Raw genomic sequence first — 21,139 nt, 5'->3', positions numbered from 1 at the left:
GCTTCACAGTGAACAGTTGCTGTAGTTATCTTGGTAGCAAGTTTTCAAGATAGAAAAAATAATCAAAACATCCATAAAACAGCTCAAACCACTCTGCAGCACACTTCACGTCTCCACTGTCAGTCCATATGCTCTGTATGTTCTTAACACTCACAGTTTCACCAAAACACTGAACCTTTTGCACAGTTTATGTTTTTCAGATGTTTTAATTCTCAACAATAAATAGTATTAAAAATACAAAAAAGAGGATTTTTTGCATTGTGATCTTTTTTCAATTTTAATATCTCTGTACTTTGTTTGCTCCTCATTACATGTTGTTTTTCAGATGTTCATTCAGCAGTGACTCTCAAAGTGAGTCCTGACAGAGTGCAGCACTTCACCTCTGACTCTGTCTCACTGAGCTGTGAAGGAAACTCTACTGAGTGGAGAGTGATGAGGTTTCCTGAGAACCACTACTGTTCTAACTGGAGGTCAATGACTGGATCCACATGCAACATCAAGAGTTCAGAGCAGAGTGATGCAGTGTACTGGTGTGAGTCTGGATCAGGAGAGTTCAGCAATGCAGTCAACATCACTATACAGAGTATGTTTACATTACATTTTATTTTATTTTCATCTTTTTATATTATTTTCAACATAGTGTCACTAACTACACTTCCTGTGTAGACAAACAAGTTATATGCCTAACCTTTTGATAGAAAAACTATGTTATATTATTGTTTCTTTAACAAAATTAAAAGCTCATTAAACTATATTTCCTTAAAATTCTCATAAAGAAACATCATCCAATCAATCCTCTGCACAACATTATAATTTAGTCGTGTTCTTGTCAAACACAGGTAATGCAAAAGAATAAATAAATTATGAAAGGGCTTCCTTCAAACCAAAAACTCATCTGTGGACGTGGACTGGAAATTAATATTTTACAGATCCAAGATATTTGGTCCACAGCTTTTTTGGTGTGCAGCAAGACCTTTCTTTATTCTTGATGATAAAATTAACATGCTGATTTAGTCAAAGGTGTTTTTGTGTCAATAACCATTCACCATTTCTCTCATATGTACCTGTTAGCTCTAGAGCTAACTAGCCATAGCTAGTATATTTACAGTTACAAGACATGTATGTAATAAAGCTGAAATGTTGGATCTTTGTACAGCTACACAGATTCTGTGAGATAAATTAGTTGGAGAAAAATAAAGGCATATGTGTGATCTGTTCTCATGGTTTTATGTCACCTTGTTCTAAAGGTCAGCAGCTGGTCTCTGACTGAAACTTCATATTCTTTGACTGTTTTACAGATGCAGATATTATCCTGGTGAGCCCTGTGCATCCTGTGACTGAGGGAGATTCTGTTACTCTTGGCTGCAAACTGAAGACAGGAGAATTACTTTCCAACGTGTTTTTCTATCAAAATGACAAACTTATCCAAAATGATACCAGAGGGGAGTTGAATATCTCTGCAGTGTCAAAGTCAGACGAAGGCTTCTACAAGTGTAAATACTCAGGAAAAGAATCACGACAGAGTTGGATGTCAGTTAAGGGTGAGTAGGATTAAAACAATTCATGCATTTTCTTTTTTGTGAACTGTGTTGCTGTCTTAGAAAGAAATTTGGTCAAATACTTTACAGAATTAGAAATTTACAGGTTTAGTTTCAGCTGATTTCACATATTGGATTGTGTAAGAGATCTCGTTTTATACTTTACATAAGGGCATAAAATTACAAAATTTAGCATATATCAAAATACAAATGTAAATGAATGATCAGTCAAAGGTATTTTTCTTTTCAGCTGAATGAAGTTGCATCAGTGGTCATGACTCATCACACTGTATAGCAACACATACATGTTTATTGTGTGTTTAGTGTGTGTATATGTGTTTGTGTTTTCATACCTGTAGATTTGTATATTAATGTGTTTGTATTTATGTGTTTGTGCTGCAGAAGTCAACTTTTTTTGTATCCTAGATTTTTTGTCTTTACTAAGACTTGATGTGACTTCACTTATTTTATTAAAGCACTTCATTTTAAGAATCGTACTATAGAACTTAATTAATTGTATTAATAGTTATTATTTATTATCTATTACAGCAGTGTCCAGGCCTGAAAGCTCTTCATCTCTTATACCATTAATTGTTGGGCTGGTTTGTGGAATTATAATCATTATTCTCCTGCTCCTGTTGCGTCGCTACAGACGATCCAAAGGTGAGACTTTTTCCTTCTGATGTTAAATGTTTTATGTTTTAATTATTCAAATACAAAGATGTATTCTGATGTCATAATGTGAAATAGCAGAAAAAATATTTATAAAATAAAACCACATAACAATAAATATCTTTTTCACAGATTCACACTTTATCAGGTTGGTACAAAACTCTCTTCTCTCATTTTGAACATAACAGCAGTACCTTCAATGTGTCTTATTAAATTCATTGTATTTACTTAATGTTTTAGGCCGATCCAGTCTGACAGCACCAATCAGGACTCAGCTGCAAATCACATGGTCAACCTGAATGAAACTCAACATAACGTATACTCCTCTCTTCTCCATGGTCAGTCTTCAAACTAATCCTGATTAATTTTGTCATTTTTTGTTAACTCTAACTCTAACATTTCTATTACTCTTTTTCTAGATTCTGGCCATCTGATTTTTAATGAATATTAACCAAAAACCACAATCCATCAGACAGGAAGTTGTTGTTGATCTCAGTAAATAAAGCAGTGAGTCAGTTTGTAGAACAGTCTCAAAGATTTGTCACATAACCTGTTGTTCTACCACATGCACAAAAATTCAGACCAGAACATTGTTTTATATTGTTGTAATTGTTATTATTGTTGTAACCAAAACTACAAGACTTATGTCCAGAGTCCAGAAATATTATTGCCATTATGGCTTTAAGGCTTTATAGTCTTGGTTGTAACGTATTAAATATTACAGTCTACAAAGATATGAAAGCTTCTAAAACCTTTACAGTTTCTTGTTGTTGCATTTATCCACACTGTTAAAATCACATTTTTTAAAAAAAAACCTGAGGATTTTTGTTAAAAAGGTGATATTTCATTGGTGTCATGCAATTAAAATGATTCATTTGACCTCGGCTTGATTTTCATTTTCTGCTCACAGGTGATGCTTCTGTCTATGAATCAATCAGAGGTTCTGAAGACACTGAAAATGGTACAGTATACACCTTAACATGGAGCAGTCTGAAATGCAATATTACATAATTTAAGGGAAAACAATTTACAAAACAATGTAACATCAAATATCCATTTCACAGATTCACGCTTTATCAGGTTGGTACAAAACTCTCTTCTCTCATTTTGAACATAACAGCAGTACCTTCAATGTGTCTTATTAAATTCATTGTATTTGCTAAATGTTTTAGGCCAATCCAGTCTGACAGCACCAATCAGGACTCTGCTGCAAATCACATGGTCAACCTGAATGAAACTCAACATAACGTATACTCCTCTCTTCTCCATGGTCAGTCTTCAAACTAATCCTGATTCATTTTGTCATTTTTTGTTAACTCTAACTCTACCATTTCTATTACTCTTTTTCTAGACTCTAGCCATCTGATTTTTAATGAATATTAACCAAAAACCACAATCCATTAGACAGGAAGTTGTTGTTGATCTCAGTAAATAAAGCAGTGGGTCAGTTTGTAGAACAGTCTCAAAGATTTGTCACATAACCTGTTGTTCTACCACATGCACAAAAGATCAGACTAGAACATTGTTTTATATTGTTGTAATTGAACCAAAACTACAAGACTTATGTCCAGAGTCCAGAAATATTATTGCCATTATGGCTTTAAGGCTTTATAGTCTTGGTTGTAACGTATTAAATATTACAGTCTACAAAGATATGAAAGCTTCTAAAACCTTTACAGTTTCCTGTTGTTGCATTTATCCACACTTTTAAAATCATATTTTTCTTAAAAAACCTGAAGACTTTCGTTAAAAAGGTGATATTTTATTAGTATCATGCAATTGAAATGATTAATTTGACCTCGGCTTGATTTTCATTTTCTGCTCACAGGTGATGCTTCTGTCTATGAATCAATCAGAGGTTCTGAAGACCCTGAAAATGGTACAGTATACACCTTAACATGGAGCAGTCTGAAATGCAATATTACAAAATTTAAGGGAAAACAATTTACAAAACAATGTAACAACAAATATCCTTTTCACAGATTCACGCTTTATCAGGTTGGTACAAAACTCTCTTCTCTCATTTTGAACATAACAGCAGTACCTTCAATGTGTCTTATTAAATTCATTGTATTTGCTAAATGTTTTAGGCCGATCCAGTCTGACAGCACCAATCAGGACTCTGCTGCAAATCACATGGTCAACCTAAATGAAACTCAACATAACGTATACTCCTCTCTTCTCCATGGTCAGTCTTCAAACTAATGCTGATTAATTTTGTCATTTTTTGTTAACTCTAACAAACCTCAACATTTCTATTACAGTCTACAAAGACAGTAAAGGCTCTAAAACATTTAAGATTCCCTGTATTTGCATTTATCCACACTATTTTAAAATTGAATAAATAAACAAAAAAAACTTAGGAGTTTTGTTAAAAAGGTGATATTTGATTGGTATCATGCAATTTAAATGGTTCACTTGATCTCGGCTTGATTTTCACTTTTTGCTCACAGGTGATGCTTCTGTCTATGAATCAATCAAAGGCTCTGAAGACACTGAAAATGGTACAGTATACACCTTAACATGGAGCAGTCTGAAATGCAATATTACATAATTTAAGAGAGAACAATTTACAAAACAATGTAACATTAAATTTCCTTTTCACAGATTCAGGCTTTATCAGGTTGGAATAAAACTCTCTTCTCTCAGAAAGTGTAAAATAATTTCTAAATGCTGATATTTGTGAATGTGTACAGGAAACTGAAAATGTGTATTCAGATTTGCAAGAGTATCAAGATTTGTGAATGTATACACTAGGGCTGGACGATATCTCAAATTGATTTTATTCATTTAAATTCTTGTTTTTGGTCAATGTGTAAAATGTCTAAATCGTAAAATTGAGTCATTACAAAATGCACGAAAAGGTTATTTTTAGTCAAAAAGTAGATGGCAGCTACATTAGCTGTTTTGAGTCACAACAGTCTCGTAAACTGTGACATTATTAATTACACTACATGCACACCTGCCACAGCTGTCTCTGGCTATCTCGTAGTGAATTTAACAGTCACATCTACGAGAAGAACAGACTGAAAATGACTCTGCACACTGATCTGTGCTCTTGGTTTGTGTTAGTTGATGAGGTCTCATCTCTGGTTATGAGAGTTGAAACACTTGAAGTTGAGGGAACAGTATCCAGATTCTACACTGTACAGTTTACTCTCCAGGTAGCTAACGCTAGCTAGCAGCAGTCTGCAGATATCAGGCTGATGTCTTGTAAAGAAACACAAACAGCAGCAACTAGTGAGCTGATTTTTCTGCTCTATCTGTGCTGAAACTGATTATTAAACTAGATGCCTATGATCTACTTAGTTGAAGCATCTGGTGCTCACAGTCAACAGCTGTGTGGGATCACATGTATTTTATGCGTAATGATTATAACAGCCTTGCAGGTGTTGCAGGTTTCTTATTGTTCTTGCTCAACTGTCTTAAACAAAAATCAAGTAAAATCATGAAACGACCCCAAGATTGAAAAAAATAATGATTTTTTTGTCCATATCGCCCAGCCCTAGCATACACAGAGTTGTGAATGTGTAAAATCTGTGAGAAAAATGTATTTTAAGTATTTTGCTCCAAGAGTTGGGAAGTTACAACTCAGGTACACCTCTCCATTGGTTTTCTTTATACATGTGACTTTTGCTCTCCTGTCATGCCTGAGATCTGCAAATGTGTCACGATTTTTGTCTGTAACACAGTGTGCCAACCAATATTGAATTATTTGCAATATTAACTTGCAGACAAACATTCTGCAGGTTTCTTGTCAACAGATTGATGGTCATCACTGCTGCAAAACCTCGAACTAGCATTAACATTTTTCCTAATATCAATCACCTCATGTGTTTGCTGACTGTGACTGTCACAGCATGCAGTCAGTGAGGATTAGTCTGGTGCAGGTTACTCACTGAAAATATATTCAAACATTAAGGCTGCTGTCACTAACAAGACAAGTATAGTTTGTTGAAATGTTTGTTTCCTGCAGACTCTAATGTTACATCATATGAACTACATTTGTTTACAGCAGCAGGGTAGATTCTAGCAAAGCCCCAGCAATAAAATACAGAATAAAATGCATTGCAATGATGTTACCCACAAACAGAATATTTTATACATAACATTGCAGTTTATTTACCGTTGAAGTTGTCTCAGGGGAAACACTGCAACAATATTGTGCTAGCAGTTTCTAGCAAGGCTCAAACATTACAGGTTGTCAGTTTGCACCATTAACGATGCTAAAGAGCTACTGGTCACTCACTAGATGGACATTTGTGGAAAGGTGTTTGTTGTTATGGTAGTTGGGAACAGTACAGTGACTTTTACGGCTCCCCTGCATCCTGCCTTGTTTTTTCGGTTCCTCCCAGTGTGAGCCTGCGAGCCTCGGCCAAGTATGAAGAAAACCCTCACATTTGCAAATTTTAGTCAGGAATGTAGCAAAAGTTACATGTAAAAAGACAACTAATTACAGATGGACCTGAGTTGTATCTGATGACTTTCTGTTTCCATCTCTTGGAGCAAAACTTTCAGTCGTTAATAAAAGGCCATTTACTTAGTTTTTTGAATACATATTTACAGATTCACATATACAGATTTGTCTGCATATTCACAAGTGTCGATACACTTACAAATCTGAATACATAGTTGCAGATTGCTGTACATATTCACACATTTCAGTATGAATTTAGAGATTCTTTTACAGGTTTTCAAATCTAATTATGCACACACTGCAAACACTATTGCTACAATAATACAGAAGAAAGACAAATTAATTAACATCTACACTCACCTGCAACTGTTACTGTCCAACATGTTGGTCTTGGACACAGTGTAATGTATGTAATGTGTTCTGTATTTGCAAAATTGTAGGTGTTTATAATTATTAATTTTTTGAATATCTTTTGTTGGAATGTACGTTTATTTTACATTATGTGTGTTTGCAGTGCTGAAGAACAGTATTTATACATCAGTATGTATAATCAGTATCAGTATGTTTACTAAATTCTGTAAAAGCCATAATACTCTGCTGTGTGACTGCTTTGAGCACTCTGAGCATTACAATACTGTTATTCTTTTATTATCAGTGGAGACATTAACCCTGACAACCCTTCAGTACATTATCATTGTAAATTATGACATTACTGGAAAATGTTTCAGACTAATCTTCTCTTTTGGTTTTCTTCCAGGTCTGTAGAGAGATCTGTATCAACAAAACCAAAGGAATGGATGACAACATGAAGAACTACATCATTGTGTAGTTTATTTGCAGTTTTGTGTGCAATTGTGTACATCTGATATCTAAATATCAAATGTGCTCAGTATTTTGTACAGTTAGTACAGTAGTGCAGCTTTAGTCAGTCAGCCTCTTCTTCAGTTTTTGATGAAACAGCTTTAATGACTATATGTGATGATCTGCTATCAAACAACATCCTGTTAAACATGTTGAAGAAAACATCTCAAAATGTGAACAACTGTAAACAAAGCTGATCAAAGATCCCTGTTTTACATTATGGGGTGAACATCAGACAGCAGAGAGAGGGAGTAGAACACTGTAGGGAAATTAGTAAAATGGCCCTTTAAAATACTACAATAAGTGACTGAAAGCTGAATTCTGTAACCTCACATGTTGTCTCCCTCAATCTATAGCTAAGTAATATCTACTGTATTGTATTGTTATATCTAACCTCATCATATTAAACTATATTCAGCACAGTAAAGTCTGATTGACTAGTAACAGGTCACAGAAATGCAAATATAATATAAAGGATATGTAATATATATATATATATATATATATATATATATATATATATATATAATATAAAGGATAAATGTGAACTGATGACAGTCAAGATTTTGTAATAAGAGCTTCTCCAACTATACGTGCTAATTTCAATTTGTAGTGAACAACTGTATGTATTTATTAAAAACATTACAGGTTTTAGCTTTGAAGCACATTTCCAGGTCTGTATTTTTAATCTGGGGCTCTACAGGAATATGTAACTTTTGCTATTATTATACATGAAGGTTTTCCTGTCTATTTGCAAATGAATTTACCTGTGATGTATGTGCTTATTTTTTTTAGTCATCAGTAAACATTTTTTCAGCAGTAAACAGTCAGTGATGTTTTTAATTGCTTTTTATATTTATATAATATATACTTTATATATTTATGTAATTGAGTGAACTAGAGGTTACTATTTTGAAGCTACAGGAACATACAGGAGGAAAAAAGTATAAAAACTTTGGAAAAACATTTAGCTTTTGACTGGGGCCTCCTGATTTCAAGAATTGTTGCCATCTAATTGCACACTACCAAAGGTGTGAGTCCACATGTCTTTCCTAATATGAGCTGATCAGAGGGCAGACGCCAGAGAGAGTTGAGGAAGTAGAGAGGAGAGTGGTGCACTACTGATCCATATCTAATAATGAAAAGCTAAACATCAAACAAGAAATGCAAGTTGAAATTAATGTCAACTGTTATTAATAGAAAGGTCAAACAATGAAGAGTCTCCCATTAAATAATGAATACAGAGGGAGAATAGTCATTAAATATGAAAAAATGAACCTCCACACAAATTTAATACAACTCAATTTTTTTGAAGGTCTATTTCTAGTTTTCACCACTAGATGTCACTATTTCATTATTTGATGTGGGCTTTCATTATTTATTGCTGCCACATTCATTGTTCAATGTGATGATTTGTTATTTGATGTGTGCTATGTGCTCGACCTGTCATCAAACCTGCCATCAAAGGCTCCACTCAATGCCTACAGAGCAGGAGTCCTGCAGGAGACTCTTGACTGACCGATGAAAATGAGGAAATAAAGTCTTTAGTTCACAGTTCACAGTTTAAGCTCACACCTCTGACTTTCTGTTGTATGATGTTTCAGATTGAGAAATAAATATTGTCTGTCCACTTCCTCATGTCACCACCATTCATAATTGTATTCAAAGACAGTCAGTTAAAAAAACATTTTGTAATTGCTATATTATATTCATATGCATTGCACTTGACTCAATTTCTACTACCTCCAAAAATATTTTCACTTGTTTTAGTTTCTACTGTCTAAAAAATATGATTGCACATCCTGCACAGTATCAGACACCTCTTCTTTTCTGTGTATTGACACATCAGCTCTGGTGTGAATGTGACAACCACACCTCAAGTACGTGTTGCTATCAAAGCAACACATATTTATGTGAAGAGAGAAACTGTTGGTTTGTTTTCGTCATGCTGATAAGCAGTGGCTTGTTTTTTCTACTCAAGCTCTAGTTGTCAAGTAAACTTTGTAACACAATGGTGCAAAACGTGCAACGATTTATTTTTAATATATTTCATTTTTGATTTGTGTAGCCCGTCTACCCTCTATATTATGTAGATGGAGCCCTGAGTTCTTTATCCTAATTTCCTTTGTTATATTATCTTAATTTAATGTTTTTAGCTTGGGTCACTTTGAAAATCCTATAGCCTACCTCTTGAATATAACTTATTTTGAGACCATAGTGTAACAAACAATTGAGTATGCTAGCCCTTTAACACAATAAAATACCACAATCTAATATAAGTTGGTATAGAGTATAAAGGCTATATAGCTTTTAACCTCTGAAATAATAAACACACTCAGAAACCATTTAAAATTAAAAGTAATAATTTCTTCCTTTAATTCTAAGGCAAAAATTAAATGAAAAATAATATTAAATTAAATACCAGGAGTGTTCACTGCTTTTGTTTCACAAGTCACACAGTAAATTTTCCCTTTTTACCTTTTCACCTTGAAAGTATTTGTTTTTACTTTTCCGCTGAATTATTTTAGTAATCACACACACCAATTATTACCTATGCTAACCTATGCTATGCTGGTTGTTGTCTCTCGTTTCCAGATTGGAATAAATCCAGACGAAGCTACTTTGTCGAGCTGGGTTAGCTAGCAGCAGCCTACAGTCCGTTCACAGTGCTATCTCACCGCTCACTTCATTAACGAGCAGCCTCTTTCAAGTTGGCTACAGCGCAGCAGACTTCGGGTAGAAGTTATCTGTTACTTCCAAAACATATCCTCTTACAGATTATCGAGCTGACTATCTAAGACTCAGGTACATCCTTACTTTTTCCTGCACAACTTCGGATATCCATCAGAAAAACTGCTTTCTTCTCCGCTCCTCCAGTCTCTCTCCTCCTTCTCTCTCACTCCCCGTGTCTGCGTACACACACACGTCAGCCAAGTAACACACACAAACCTATTTGACCATATTCACCTCTCTAGAAAGATACCACTCTATTAAATAAGCAGCTTTTTATCAAAAGAAATACAATAAAAGACATAGATGCATTTTTAACATCCTTAACATGTTTAGTCATGAACTTGACCTTTTTCAACACAATGAGAAATATGAATTTTAACCATACTCTTTTAACAAATTCTATTGATCTATTTCTCTATCACAGACAACTATTTATACATGCATATTTTTAACCAGGCTATATTTGTTCTCCCTTTATGCATTTAATTTCTGACAAACACAGGAAACTAAATGCATAAACACAGGAATGAGAACAGATAAATGACAGTAAACAGAAAAGCAGCCTTTATAACCTAATACCAGAGGTTTGTAACATGGCTGTTCAGAAACGAGTTCTGACATTTGGCTTCTGTTTGAATGTGTGATGTAGACTCAGATTAACCACCATAATAACGGTCAAGCCAACCACGACAAAGGTAAGTGGTGCAGGCAGCAACAGTGGCCAGGAAGTGTAAACGTGTCAAAGTTTTCTGCGGTCAAACTAACTGACATTGTCTGAGCTTTGTGTAAAAGGGAAGGAAACACAGGCAGGCTAAACTCATATCTCACATTTATATGAAATGTAACTTCTCTCTTTCTCTTTCTGCTGCATTATTATTAAAGCAAAGTAGAAACATTTGTCAGACTCAGAGCAGCTGAGTGACAGAGTGTCAGTGCTGGATGTGAGGATGAGGTACACTTTGATCTGTGTGCTGGGATTATTCTGTAAGTACATGACTGACTTTCTCTGTTTGCATGTCACAGATTAAAGAACATGTTCCTGAATAGTCAGAATTACAGAGTATCACTGGTTGAACCAGTTTCTCTGAGAGCTTGAACAGAGCACGCTTATGGTTTTTAACTACAGATTTGTTTTATAGGCCAGATGTTGGTTGGTGACTTGGCTCAGTTTAGATTGAAGGACTGTGTTCAATTTACTGTTGGATGATTGTTTTTGCACAATGTAAATGTGAATTGTTTAAGGTATTGTTATGTATGTGGGTGTTGAATTTCATGATTTTCCTATTTTATTTTACATATTTCATTTTAAAGAAATTTTCTTCTCTTTTCTGTTTTAATTTATCAAACAATAGTTACCACTGCTGAAACTCTATTTGCTTCTGTTTTTTGTTTTTATGTTTGTGTGATTTTGACTTTGTGTCAGTTTGATTATGTCTGATGAAGTTTCAATCTTTATTTTAGTGCTGAATACACTCTTCTACGGACACTCTGAAGGTGAGCAATTATTTATATATATATATATTATACTGAAATATTTATCACTTATTTGTCATCCACTGTATTATTCTTAAGGCCCAAAGCGTCTGACGCGTTTTGAAGTACATTTATTGGTTTTAATGGCCAAACACGCACCAAAAGTGTTATTAGGCGCATCAAACTGTCTTGACGCCTCAACTCAGACCTGTTTCGATTTTGGAGCGTCAAATGAGGACCAAGGGACCAGAGAGAGAGAGAGAGAGAGAGAGAGAGAGAGCGAGAGAGAGAGCGAGAGAGAGAGAGAGAGAGAGAGAGAGAGAGAGAGAGAGAGAGAGAGAGAGAGAGAGAGAGAGAGAGGAGGAGGCAGAGACAGAGAGAGTGAGGTAGTGAGAAAAAAGCGTCTGAATGAGAGAAATAAATCGTTTTATTCAGATTATTTCACTGCAGTCACGTTTCATCGCTTTTAGTGCTTTTGGGCCTTTAATCACATCCCATTATTGTGTTCATATTTTATCATGTATGTATCATTGTACTCCATGTATCAATACAAATTCTGAAATGACTTGATTCGTGCCCAAAGGTGTAAAACAGCATTTTCCTCAAAATGCGTGTTTATGTAGGGAGACCAGATGTTGTGATGACTCTTGAGACACACAAGTATCTGAAGAAAACACATATGCAGCATTTAGAAAGAAAAGTTGGAGTTTGATTATGAACATAAATGTGCAAACAGAGAGTCTAAATTCATTTGAGTCATACATGATTTTAAACAGGTGTTTCCTTTGTGTTATATAAAGATATAAATACATTTTTGATGGCTTGTCCATGACAGTCACTTATTCGTTTTATTGTTTTTCTAAACTTAGACAGACACAAGGTCACACTGAAAGCAGACAGGAAGACCATAAGAGGACAGCACAGTGTGTCACTGATCTGCAATGTAGAGGACAAAAATGTGATTTAGAATTTCTGTTTGAATGAAAGCAATGGGATTGTGCTTAGAGTTTATAGATGATACATGAGCATCAAGTTTTCAAAATTGTGTGCATAGCTCCATTTTTTTATGTTTATGCAAAGGAGAAAAAGTGTAATGTCTTTGTTCTAAACTAACAGCAAATAGACCAAAGGCCAGACTGAGTGCTGACAACAGAGACATTCCAGTAGGGGGCAGTGTGACCCTGACCTGCTCTGTGGACCCATCATCATTTGGTTGGAAATATTACTGGTACAAAGATGAAAACTCTGAACCCCTGAACACACAAGATGCTGTTTTCCAATCAACTGGACAAATCAGTGTCTCACAGGGAGGACTCTACTGGTGCAGAGGAGGAAGAGGAGACCCAGTTGACTCCACAGAGTATAGTGATTCAATCAGGATCAACACAATTGGTGAGTTTGACAATGAGATTTATTACACACAATGTGTGTGCTGTGAGTGCTGTGCAAGTGAATCTCTTTTCTGCCTTCACCTAACCTGTCATGAAACAAAAGAGATGAACTGAGGTCATATTGTTTGACTTCTGTGAACTAAAGTTTTAAATTTCAAGCAGATTTTGTCAAAAGGGTACGGGAGGCCGAGAGAGTTAAATGCACTGCAACTTAAGATTCACATGTAAATGTTGTAGAAAACACAAAAGCATGTGCAGAAAACACATATGCAGCATTTTGAAAGACAAGTTGGAGTTTGATTATCAACATAAACATGTGAAAACAGAGTCTAAATTCATTTGAACATTGAATTACATTTGAGACAGGTGTTTCCTTTGTGCTCTTTAAAAATATAAATACATTCTTGATGACATGTTCGTTACAGTGATTCAAAAATCATTTAACTCAATGTTTCAGCTGAAATGGTTTTAGCTTGTTTCAGTCTAGATTGTAAATTGGTGAGGTGGCTTTTAGATTATTTTATTGAGTATATTTTAAAATGATCAGAGTCAGTGATGGCAGGTAAGATTCTTTACTCCAGTGGCTCCCCCGAGTGGTGAGTCCTTTCTCAGCATGAGAACAGACACATCATTAAATTAGCTGACAGTACTGTGATCCTCAGTTTATTACTTGAACAACTTTTCCCCCTGATACAAATCTTTTCTTTAGGTGAATGTTTATAAGAAATATGGCTGTGAACAAAAGATATTCACACCAAATCTCAACAACATCTGTTTTTATCATATAAACTTGAAATGTTAATGCTGAATAAAAGCTTCTCATTCTTGTTCATGGAAAATTGAATTTAATATTTTTTTTTAATTCTAGTAATTGCCTGCTTGGTAACATAGACAGCAAAGACTCCACTACATGAAATTATTAAACTGTTCCCCAAAATGACTGATGTTGAACAGTCAAGTCTCTCTGCACTGTGAGATAAATGCATCCTGTAAAAGTTTAGGTTCAGGTGTTCTGGAGGACTGTTGTCCTCAGTAAGACCTGTTTATCTGACAAACATGTGATTGCAAAGCTCTTTTCATACTACTTGATTTGTATGTTTTTATGCTTTTGATGTTGCCTTGTATTTTATATTTCTTCATTTTGTCTCTTAATTTTATATTTCTAGTTGTGTCTAACTGTGTGATTTTGGTTTGAACAGTTTCTAACAAGGCTGTTGTGACTCTGCAACCCAACTGGCCTCTGATATACAGTGGTGAGACAATCACTGTCAGATGTGAGATCCAGGGAGGTGCAGACACTCGATGGGAATATGAATGGAGAATAAACAATGTGGCTGTATCTCATAAAGATAAAGAATTCAGAATCAGCAGTTCTTCTATATATGTATATGATGTCTACATAGTCTACAGTTGTAAAGGTAGAAGAGATTTTTATTCCTCAACAGAGTGGAGTGAAGCCATCACACTGACACTATCACGTAAGTCAAATATGTTCATATCATATTCAGAATGTCAATTTGTTTCAATCTAGTTAGATAAGGTAACAGAAAATATGACCCCCTTCCTTCCTCTTAAGTGTCAGAACAGAAAAAACTTCAGAGGAGTCAACATGCAGTGTGCTGTATGTTGCCCCTCCAAGAAAACAAGCAAACAAAACACTGTGCAATAATAAAACATCAACAGTAGTTAGTTAGTTAGTTAGTTAGTTAGGTCTGTTTACCAAATCAGTGATCGACTGAGAGTCATATGTCACATGCTCTGTTTGCAACTTCCATATGATGGTATTTGCTAAATGACTTAATTGATGTTCAAAGTTTTTCTAAGGGAAATTCCATCTCACTTGTTACTTGTTTTGTTTTTTGCTCTGAACTGAACAGTGAATAAACCCAAACCGACACTGACAGCAGACGAAACCATCATATCAGAACACAGCAGTGTGACACTGACCTGCTCTGTGGACAACTCTGCTGATTGGAAATACTACTGGTCAGGCTCTTCTGCATATCAACCCATCACAAATGTTAAACCAGTTAACAAGGTCTCACAAGGAGGCATCTATTACTGCAGAGCAGGAAGAAGAGGAAGAGGAGGAGAGCCAGAGATCTTCACCGAGTACAGCAATGCAGTCACTATTTGGAAAACTGGTGAGTTTAGTGATTTGTTGTGGAAAAATACAACATAAATTATTTAAATATGTTATCAGTAGTGTAAAAAGAGTCATTTTGGTATCAATAGCAAAAAATGAGAACGTTAATGGAAAACTGAGTATAAGTTAGTAGCTCTTACTCCTCTGATGATGGCGAAAATAAATCGTTACAACCCTCTTCAGGTTGTGTAAAGATGCAAAACAGTTGTGCCAAAACTGTCTTGACGCCCAAACTCAGAGAGAGAGAGAGAAGGAGGAGGAGCCGGAGACAGAGAGAGAGTGAGCGGTAGTGAGAAAAAAGCTTCTGAATGAGAGAAATAAATCGTTTTATTCTGATTATTTCACTGCAGTCACGTTTTATCGCTTTTAGTGCTTTTGGGCCTTTAATCACATCCCATTATTGTGTTCATATTTTATCATGTATGTATCATTTTACTCCATGTATCAATACAAATTCTGAAATGACTTGATTTGTGCCCAAAAGTGTAAAACAGCATTTTCCTCAAAATGCGTGTTTATGTAGGGAGACCAGATGTTGTGATGACCCTTGAGACACACAAGTATCTGAAGAAAACACATATGCAACATTTAGAAAGACAAGTTGGAGTTTGATTATGAACATAAATGTGCAAACAGAGAGTCTAAATTCATTTGAACATTGAATTAAACATAATTTGAGACAGGTGTTTCCTTTCTGCTCTTTAAAAATATAAATACATTCTTGATGACATGTTCATTACAGTGATTCAAAAATCATTTAACACAATGTTTCAGCTGAAATGGTTTTTAGCTTGTTTCAGTCTAGATTTTAAATTGGTGAGGTGGCTTTTAGATTATTTTATTGAGTATATTTTATAATGATCAGAGTCAGTGATGGCAGGTAAGATTCTTTACTCCAGTGGCTCCCCCGAGTGGTGAGTCCTTTCTCTGCATGAGAACAGACACATCATTAAATTAGCTGACAGTACTGTGATCCTCAGTTTATTACTTGACCAACTTTTCCCCCCTGATACAAATCTTTTCTTCAGGTGAATGTTTATAAGAAATATGACTGTGAACAAAAGATATTCACACCAAATCTCAACAACATCTGTTTTTATCATATAAACTTTAAATATTAATGCTGAATAAAAGCTTCTCATTCTTGTTCATAGAAAATTGAATTTAATATATTTTTTTAATTCCAGTAATCTTCCTGCTTGGTAACCTAGACAGCAAAGATGCAACTACATGGGATTATTAAACTGTTTCCCAAAATGACTGATGTTGAACAGTCAAGTCTCTCTGCACTGTGAGATAAATGCATCCTGTAAAAGTTTAGGTTCAGGTGTTCTGGAGGACTGTTGTCCTCAGTAAGACCTGTTTATCTGACAAACATGTGATTGCAAAGCTCTTTTCACACTATTTGATTTATATCTTTGTTATGCTTTTGATGTATCCTTGTATTTCTTCATTTTTCTCTCCTAATTTTATATTTCTAGTTGTGTCTAACTGTGTATTTTTGGTTTGAACAGTTTCCAACAAGGCTGTTGTGACTCTGCAACCCAACTGGCCTCTGATATACAGTGGTGAGACAATCACTGTTAGATGTGAGATCCAGGGAGGTGGAGACACTCGATGGAAATATGAATGGAGACCAAACACCTTAAACACACCTCCAAAACACAATGAATACAGGATTCGCAGCGTTACTCGGTCCCACGGTAGAGACTACAGTTGTAAGGGTAGAAAGGACTTGTATTCCTCAACAGAGTGGAGTGATGCCATCACACTGACAGTATCATGTAAGTCAAACCATCTGTCATTCATATTCAAAATGGCTTGTTTTTCATTTCAGTCTATCTAAGTAAGATAACAGAAATATTTTCTTCCTCCAACAATGATGCAGCCTCCTATGAGCAGCTCAGTAACAAGTGGTCGCTTTTTAGTTTGAGAACAGAATTACTGAAACTGAGCTGCTGAAAATGATATAAATGTTTCAAGTCTGTTGTGTAACAATAGAGTGAAAAAGTTCTGGGGCAAATCCCATCCCAATTGGTCTAGTTGTTGTTTTGTTTTTTACTCTCAGCAAATAAACCCACAGCACTGACCACAATTCATTTGACTTTGCTGTCGGCTTCCCGACTCATTAGAAAAAAGAAGAGAGAAAAAGAGAGAGAGCAGCTGAGCACCAGGAGAGAGAGAGATTGAGAGAGAGATTGAGATAGAGAGAGAGAGAGAGGCTGTGGTCGAGTGAGCCAGAGAGTGAATGAAGAGAGGGAGCGCCGGTTGCAAGAAAGCCAGTGAATCAGATAAAAAAAAGTTATTTTCTGATTGTTTCACAGCAGTGATATTGTTGAGCACAAATAAACACACCAACAACTCCACACACCTCTGCTTGACCCTGCGGCTGAACGCAGCACCGCCTGATTTGGTCTGAATATGCTATTGGTGGCAGCAGGTGCTAACAGGCTAAGCTAACAGTGTGTCAGTGGCTTTACACTAGCAGCGGTCCGGATGGAGGAGCTGCTAACCAGCCTGAGAAAACTACAACTGTGAGTCTCAAAAAGAAGTAAAACTACAACTGTAGGTCCTTGTAACGCGTAACACTTCAATTTTACGTATAAAAAATGAAGTTCAAGCGACCATCTCGCCATTCTTACACAGGTTTAACCATAGTAACGTTATGATGAAGGTGACATTTTTTCAAACATGTGGGCGTTGTGCCATGCGGCTACTATAATACGGTATGCAGCTACTATAGTAAAACGTACGGGTGCTGGTGTATAAATTAACCATCCTTTTAACCAAAAGTTGTAAAGAAAGCAAGGGGAGTACATTTAATAAAGCCCTGGAGGGCGGGAGTGGATGAACCCAGTTAAGGAGTACCCGCCCGTACGGGACACTCTAAGAAGTAAAGCGAACATGCCCGCAAGAAGGCAGGGATCGTTTCACTGATCAACACTACACCTGGCTTATTGGTTGGGGGATTTTGACAGGATTATTAAGAGCAGGGACGAAATCTGAAAGCAGTTCAATGAGCGCACAGAAGCAGCCTGAGTGCGAGGAGAAGAGCTGAAGCTGCAGCGCGGGAAAACTGTACAAGGAACATTATATTTGAGTGCAAGCACACAGTTTGAGCAGAAACAGAGCAAATCTAAGCGCAAGCAGAGGCTATTTGAGTGCGAGGGCAGGGTTTTAGGGACAATATTACAAAATTTGAAAGTGAAATCAATAAATTATGCTCTCAAATTGATATACCACGCTCTTGAATAAAGATAGGAAAAAAGCTCCATACTTTGCACCAGTGTCACCAACTAGCTCTCAACTTTTTTTTTGAGAAACATGCCACCACATGATCACCACAACTATTTTGATGTTGATCAAAAAAAACCAACAAAAAATAGAAGCAAACAAAAACACTGCACTTATTAAACATCAACTGTACCTCATTAGTTAGTTCTGCAGTAACTCCTGTCATCAGCCAAGGAGAGTCAAATGTCACATGCTCTGTTTGTATCTTCCATATGATGGTATTAGCTAAATGACTTGATTGATGATCAAGTTTTTTCTAAGGGAAATATCAAGAATGATTTCCCTGTAGTTCTTGTGCTGAAGTAAAAACATTTTCTTCGGGCAAATCTCATTCCAACCATTTACTTGTTTTGTTTTTTGTTCTAATGTGAACAGCAAGTAATCTCAAGGCCACAGTGACAGCAGAAAGGACAGTCATACCAGTATATATTTCTGTTTTTATCTAAACTGTGTATATTTGGTGGGTACAGTTTCTAACAAGACTGTTGTAACACAGCAAACCAACTGGCCTCAGATATTCAGTGGTGAGTCAATCACTCTAAGATGTGAAATCAAAGATAGTGGAGACACTGAGTGGGAGTATGAATGGAAAACGACAAAAGAAAAACCTCCAAAACATAATAAATACTGGAGTTTCAGTGCTACTTTTTACAGTAGAGAAGTACTGCTGTATGGGTGAACAGAAAATAGACCTTTAGTCCTCAACAGAAAGAAGTGATCCCATCAGGTTAACAGTGTCATGTAAGTTGGACTGTGTTTCATCAATCGTGAGAATATCATGTTTTTGAGTTTCCACCTATCAGTGTCTTAATAATTCAATGGAAAACATTTCTTTACTCAAGAATCAGGACTGATCAGTAAATAACTGTGTTTGTTTTTGAAGACGAGCCATCATTCAGTGTCCTGTAGCATTTGAAATATACTTAATTGATTAATTGTTAACAGATTAAAGAGAATATACAACAATGACTCATGGTGCAGATCAAAGTGATTAAATCAATATTTTCTGTGTGCTTGGGACTCCCATCAAGATTACGTTAAATTCATTATGTTCTCATTTTCACCAAGTTATTTAAATTGGACTAAATCACAGGGACAATAATTACCTTTTAATGTCTTTGTTCTAAACTGAACAGCAAATAGACCAAAGGCCAAACTGAGTGCTGACAACAGAGACATTCCAGTAGGGGGCAGTGTGACCCTGACCTGCTCTGTGGACCCATCATCATCTGGTTGGAAATACCACTTGTACAAAACCTCTGAACCCCTGAACACACAAGATGCTGTTTTCCAATCAACTGGACAAATCAGTGTCTCACAGGGAGGATTCTACAGGTGCAGAGGAGGAAGAGGAGACCCAGTTTACTACACAGAGTACAGTGATTCAATCACGATCAACACAATTGGTGAGTTTGACAATGAGATTTGTAACACACAATGTAGAAAAACCTCTATTGTATTTTCATGATTATTGATTAGGATTTAGGCTAAAAAACATAATGACTGTGATTGATTTAAGCGTTTGTCATTCTTGTATCCTCATTGGTAATTCTTAACCATGAACAGTCTCAAATAAGGCTGTTGTGACTCTGCGACCCAACTGGACTGAGATATACAGCAGAGAGGCGATGATGCTGAGATGTGAGATCCACGACGGAGACACAGAGTGGGAGTATGAATGGAAAACACCCCGTTACACATCTCCAAATCAAAATGAATACAAGATTAGCAAGGCTTCCACATACCACAGTGGAAACTACAGGTGTAAAGGCAAAATGAAAAATGCACAACGTACTTCAACAGAGTGGAGTGATTACATCAAATTGACAGTATCTGACAGTAAGTCTGATCATATTTAATTTACAATGAAAATATTAAATATACAATAAAATACATTTTTGTTAACATATATTTAGATAGTATATCATTAAGTCTATATTACATATTTAGATATAAAATATATTAAGATAAAATGTAATTGTATAATAGATAAAATGATAACTGTATTAGATAAGATTTATTTATATGTCTAGAGACTAAAGTCTACATCATAACATGTTTTCATTCTGAGAAAATCACTTTCCAACAGATGCACCAGAGTCTGTCCTCACTGTGTCTCCATCATGGCTGAGTCCTGGAGACTCAGTAACTCTGAGCTGTAAGGTTGAACATCCATCTGCAGGATGGAGGTTCTACTGGTATAAGACTGTTCCCAAACTATCAGACAACTCCTACAGCTATGAGCTGCTACCTGGTAGCACCAATGGGACTGAACAGGATTCCTACATCATTCATGGGTCAACACACACAGCAGGATATATGTGTAGAGCTGGAAGAGGAGACCCAGTGTTTTACACTGATTACAGCAAACCTGAGTTTGTTTGGTCTGGAGGTGAGTTTGTTTGTTTATTTTTATCTCCTTGTGTCAAGAAGCAGTTGTGATGTCATTATCTGGGTATTGATTGTGGTGAACCTATGACCTTTCTCCATCAAGTCAAGATTTCAGTTTTTCAACACACTCACCAAACACAATGTTGATATTGAATTATTCTACATACTGGACTGGGCTGGATTTCCTTCTTTACATCTTCAATTGATCTGAAAACATTACAGC

The 21,139-nt window shown here is 35.8% G+C and overlaps 1 protein-coding gene across 1 annotated transcript in view; it reads left to right on the top strand.

The window, feature by feature from the left end:
- Nucleotides 1-21,139, top strand: part of LOC122974480 — a 345,451-nt gene that overhangs the window by 271,698 nt on the left and 52,614 nt on the right. Inside the window, exons 59-67 of the mRNA XM_044342515.1 lie at nt 2,343-2,358; nt 2,451-2,548; nt 3,121-3,171; nt 3,275-3,290; nt 3,383-3,480; nt 4,039-4,089; nt 4,193-4,208; nt 4,301-4,398; nt 4,664-4,714. Coding sequence (XP_044198450.1) covers nt 2,343-2,358; nt 2,451-2,548; nt 3,121-3,171; nt 3,275-3,290; nt 3,383-3,480; nt 4,039-4,089; nt 4,193-4,208; nt 4,301-4,398; nt 4,664-4,714 — 495 coding nt within the window. The remainder of the gene's footprint in view (nt 1-2,342; nt 2,359-2,450; nt 2,549-3,120; nt 3,172-3,274; nt 3,291-3,382; nt 3,481-4,038; nt 4,090-4,192; nt 4,209-4,300; nt 4,399-4,663; nt 4,715-21,139) is intronic.

The sequence above is a fragment of the Thunnus albacares genome, chromosome 22 (assembly GCF_914725855.1).
Source record: "Thunnus albacares chromosome 22, fThuAlb1.1, whole genome shotgun sequence".
In the NCBI taxonomy this organism is placed as follows: domain Eukaryota; kingdom Metazoa; phylum Chordata; class Actinopteri; order Scombriformes; family Scombridae; genus Thunnus; species Thunnus albacares.
The sequence above is the reverse complement of the archived record's forward strand: the minus strand, read 5'-3'. Positions and strand labels throughout refer to the sequence as shown.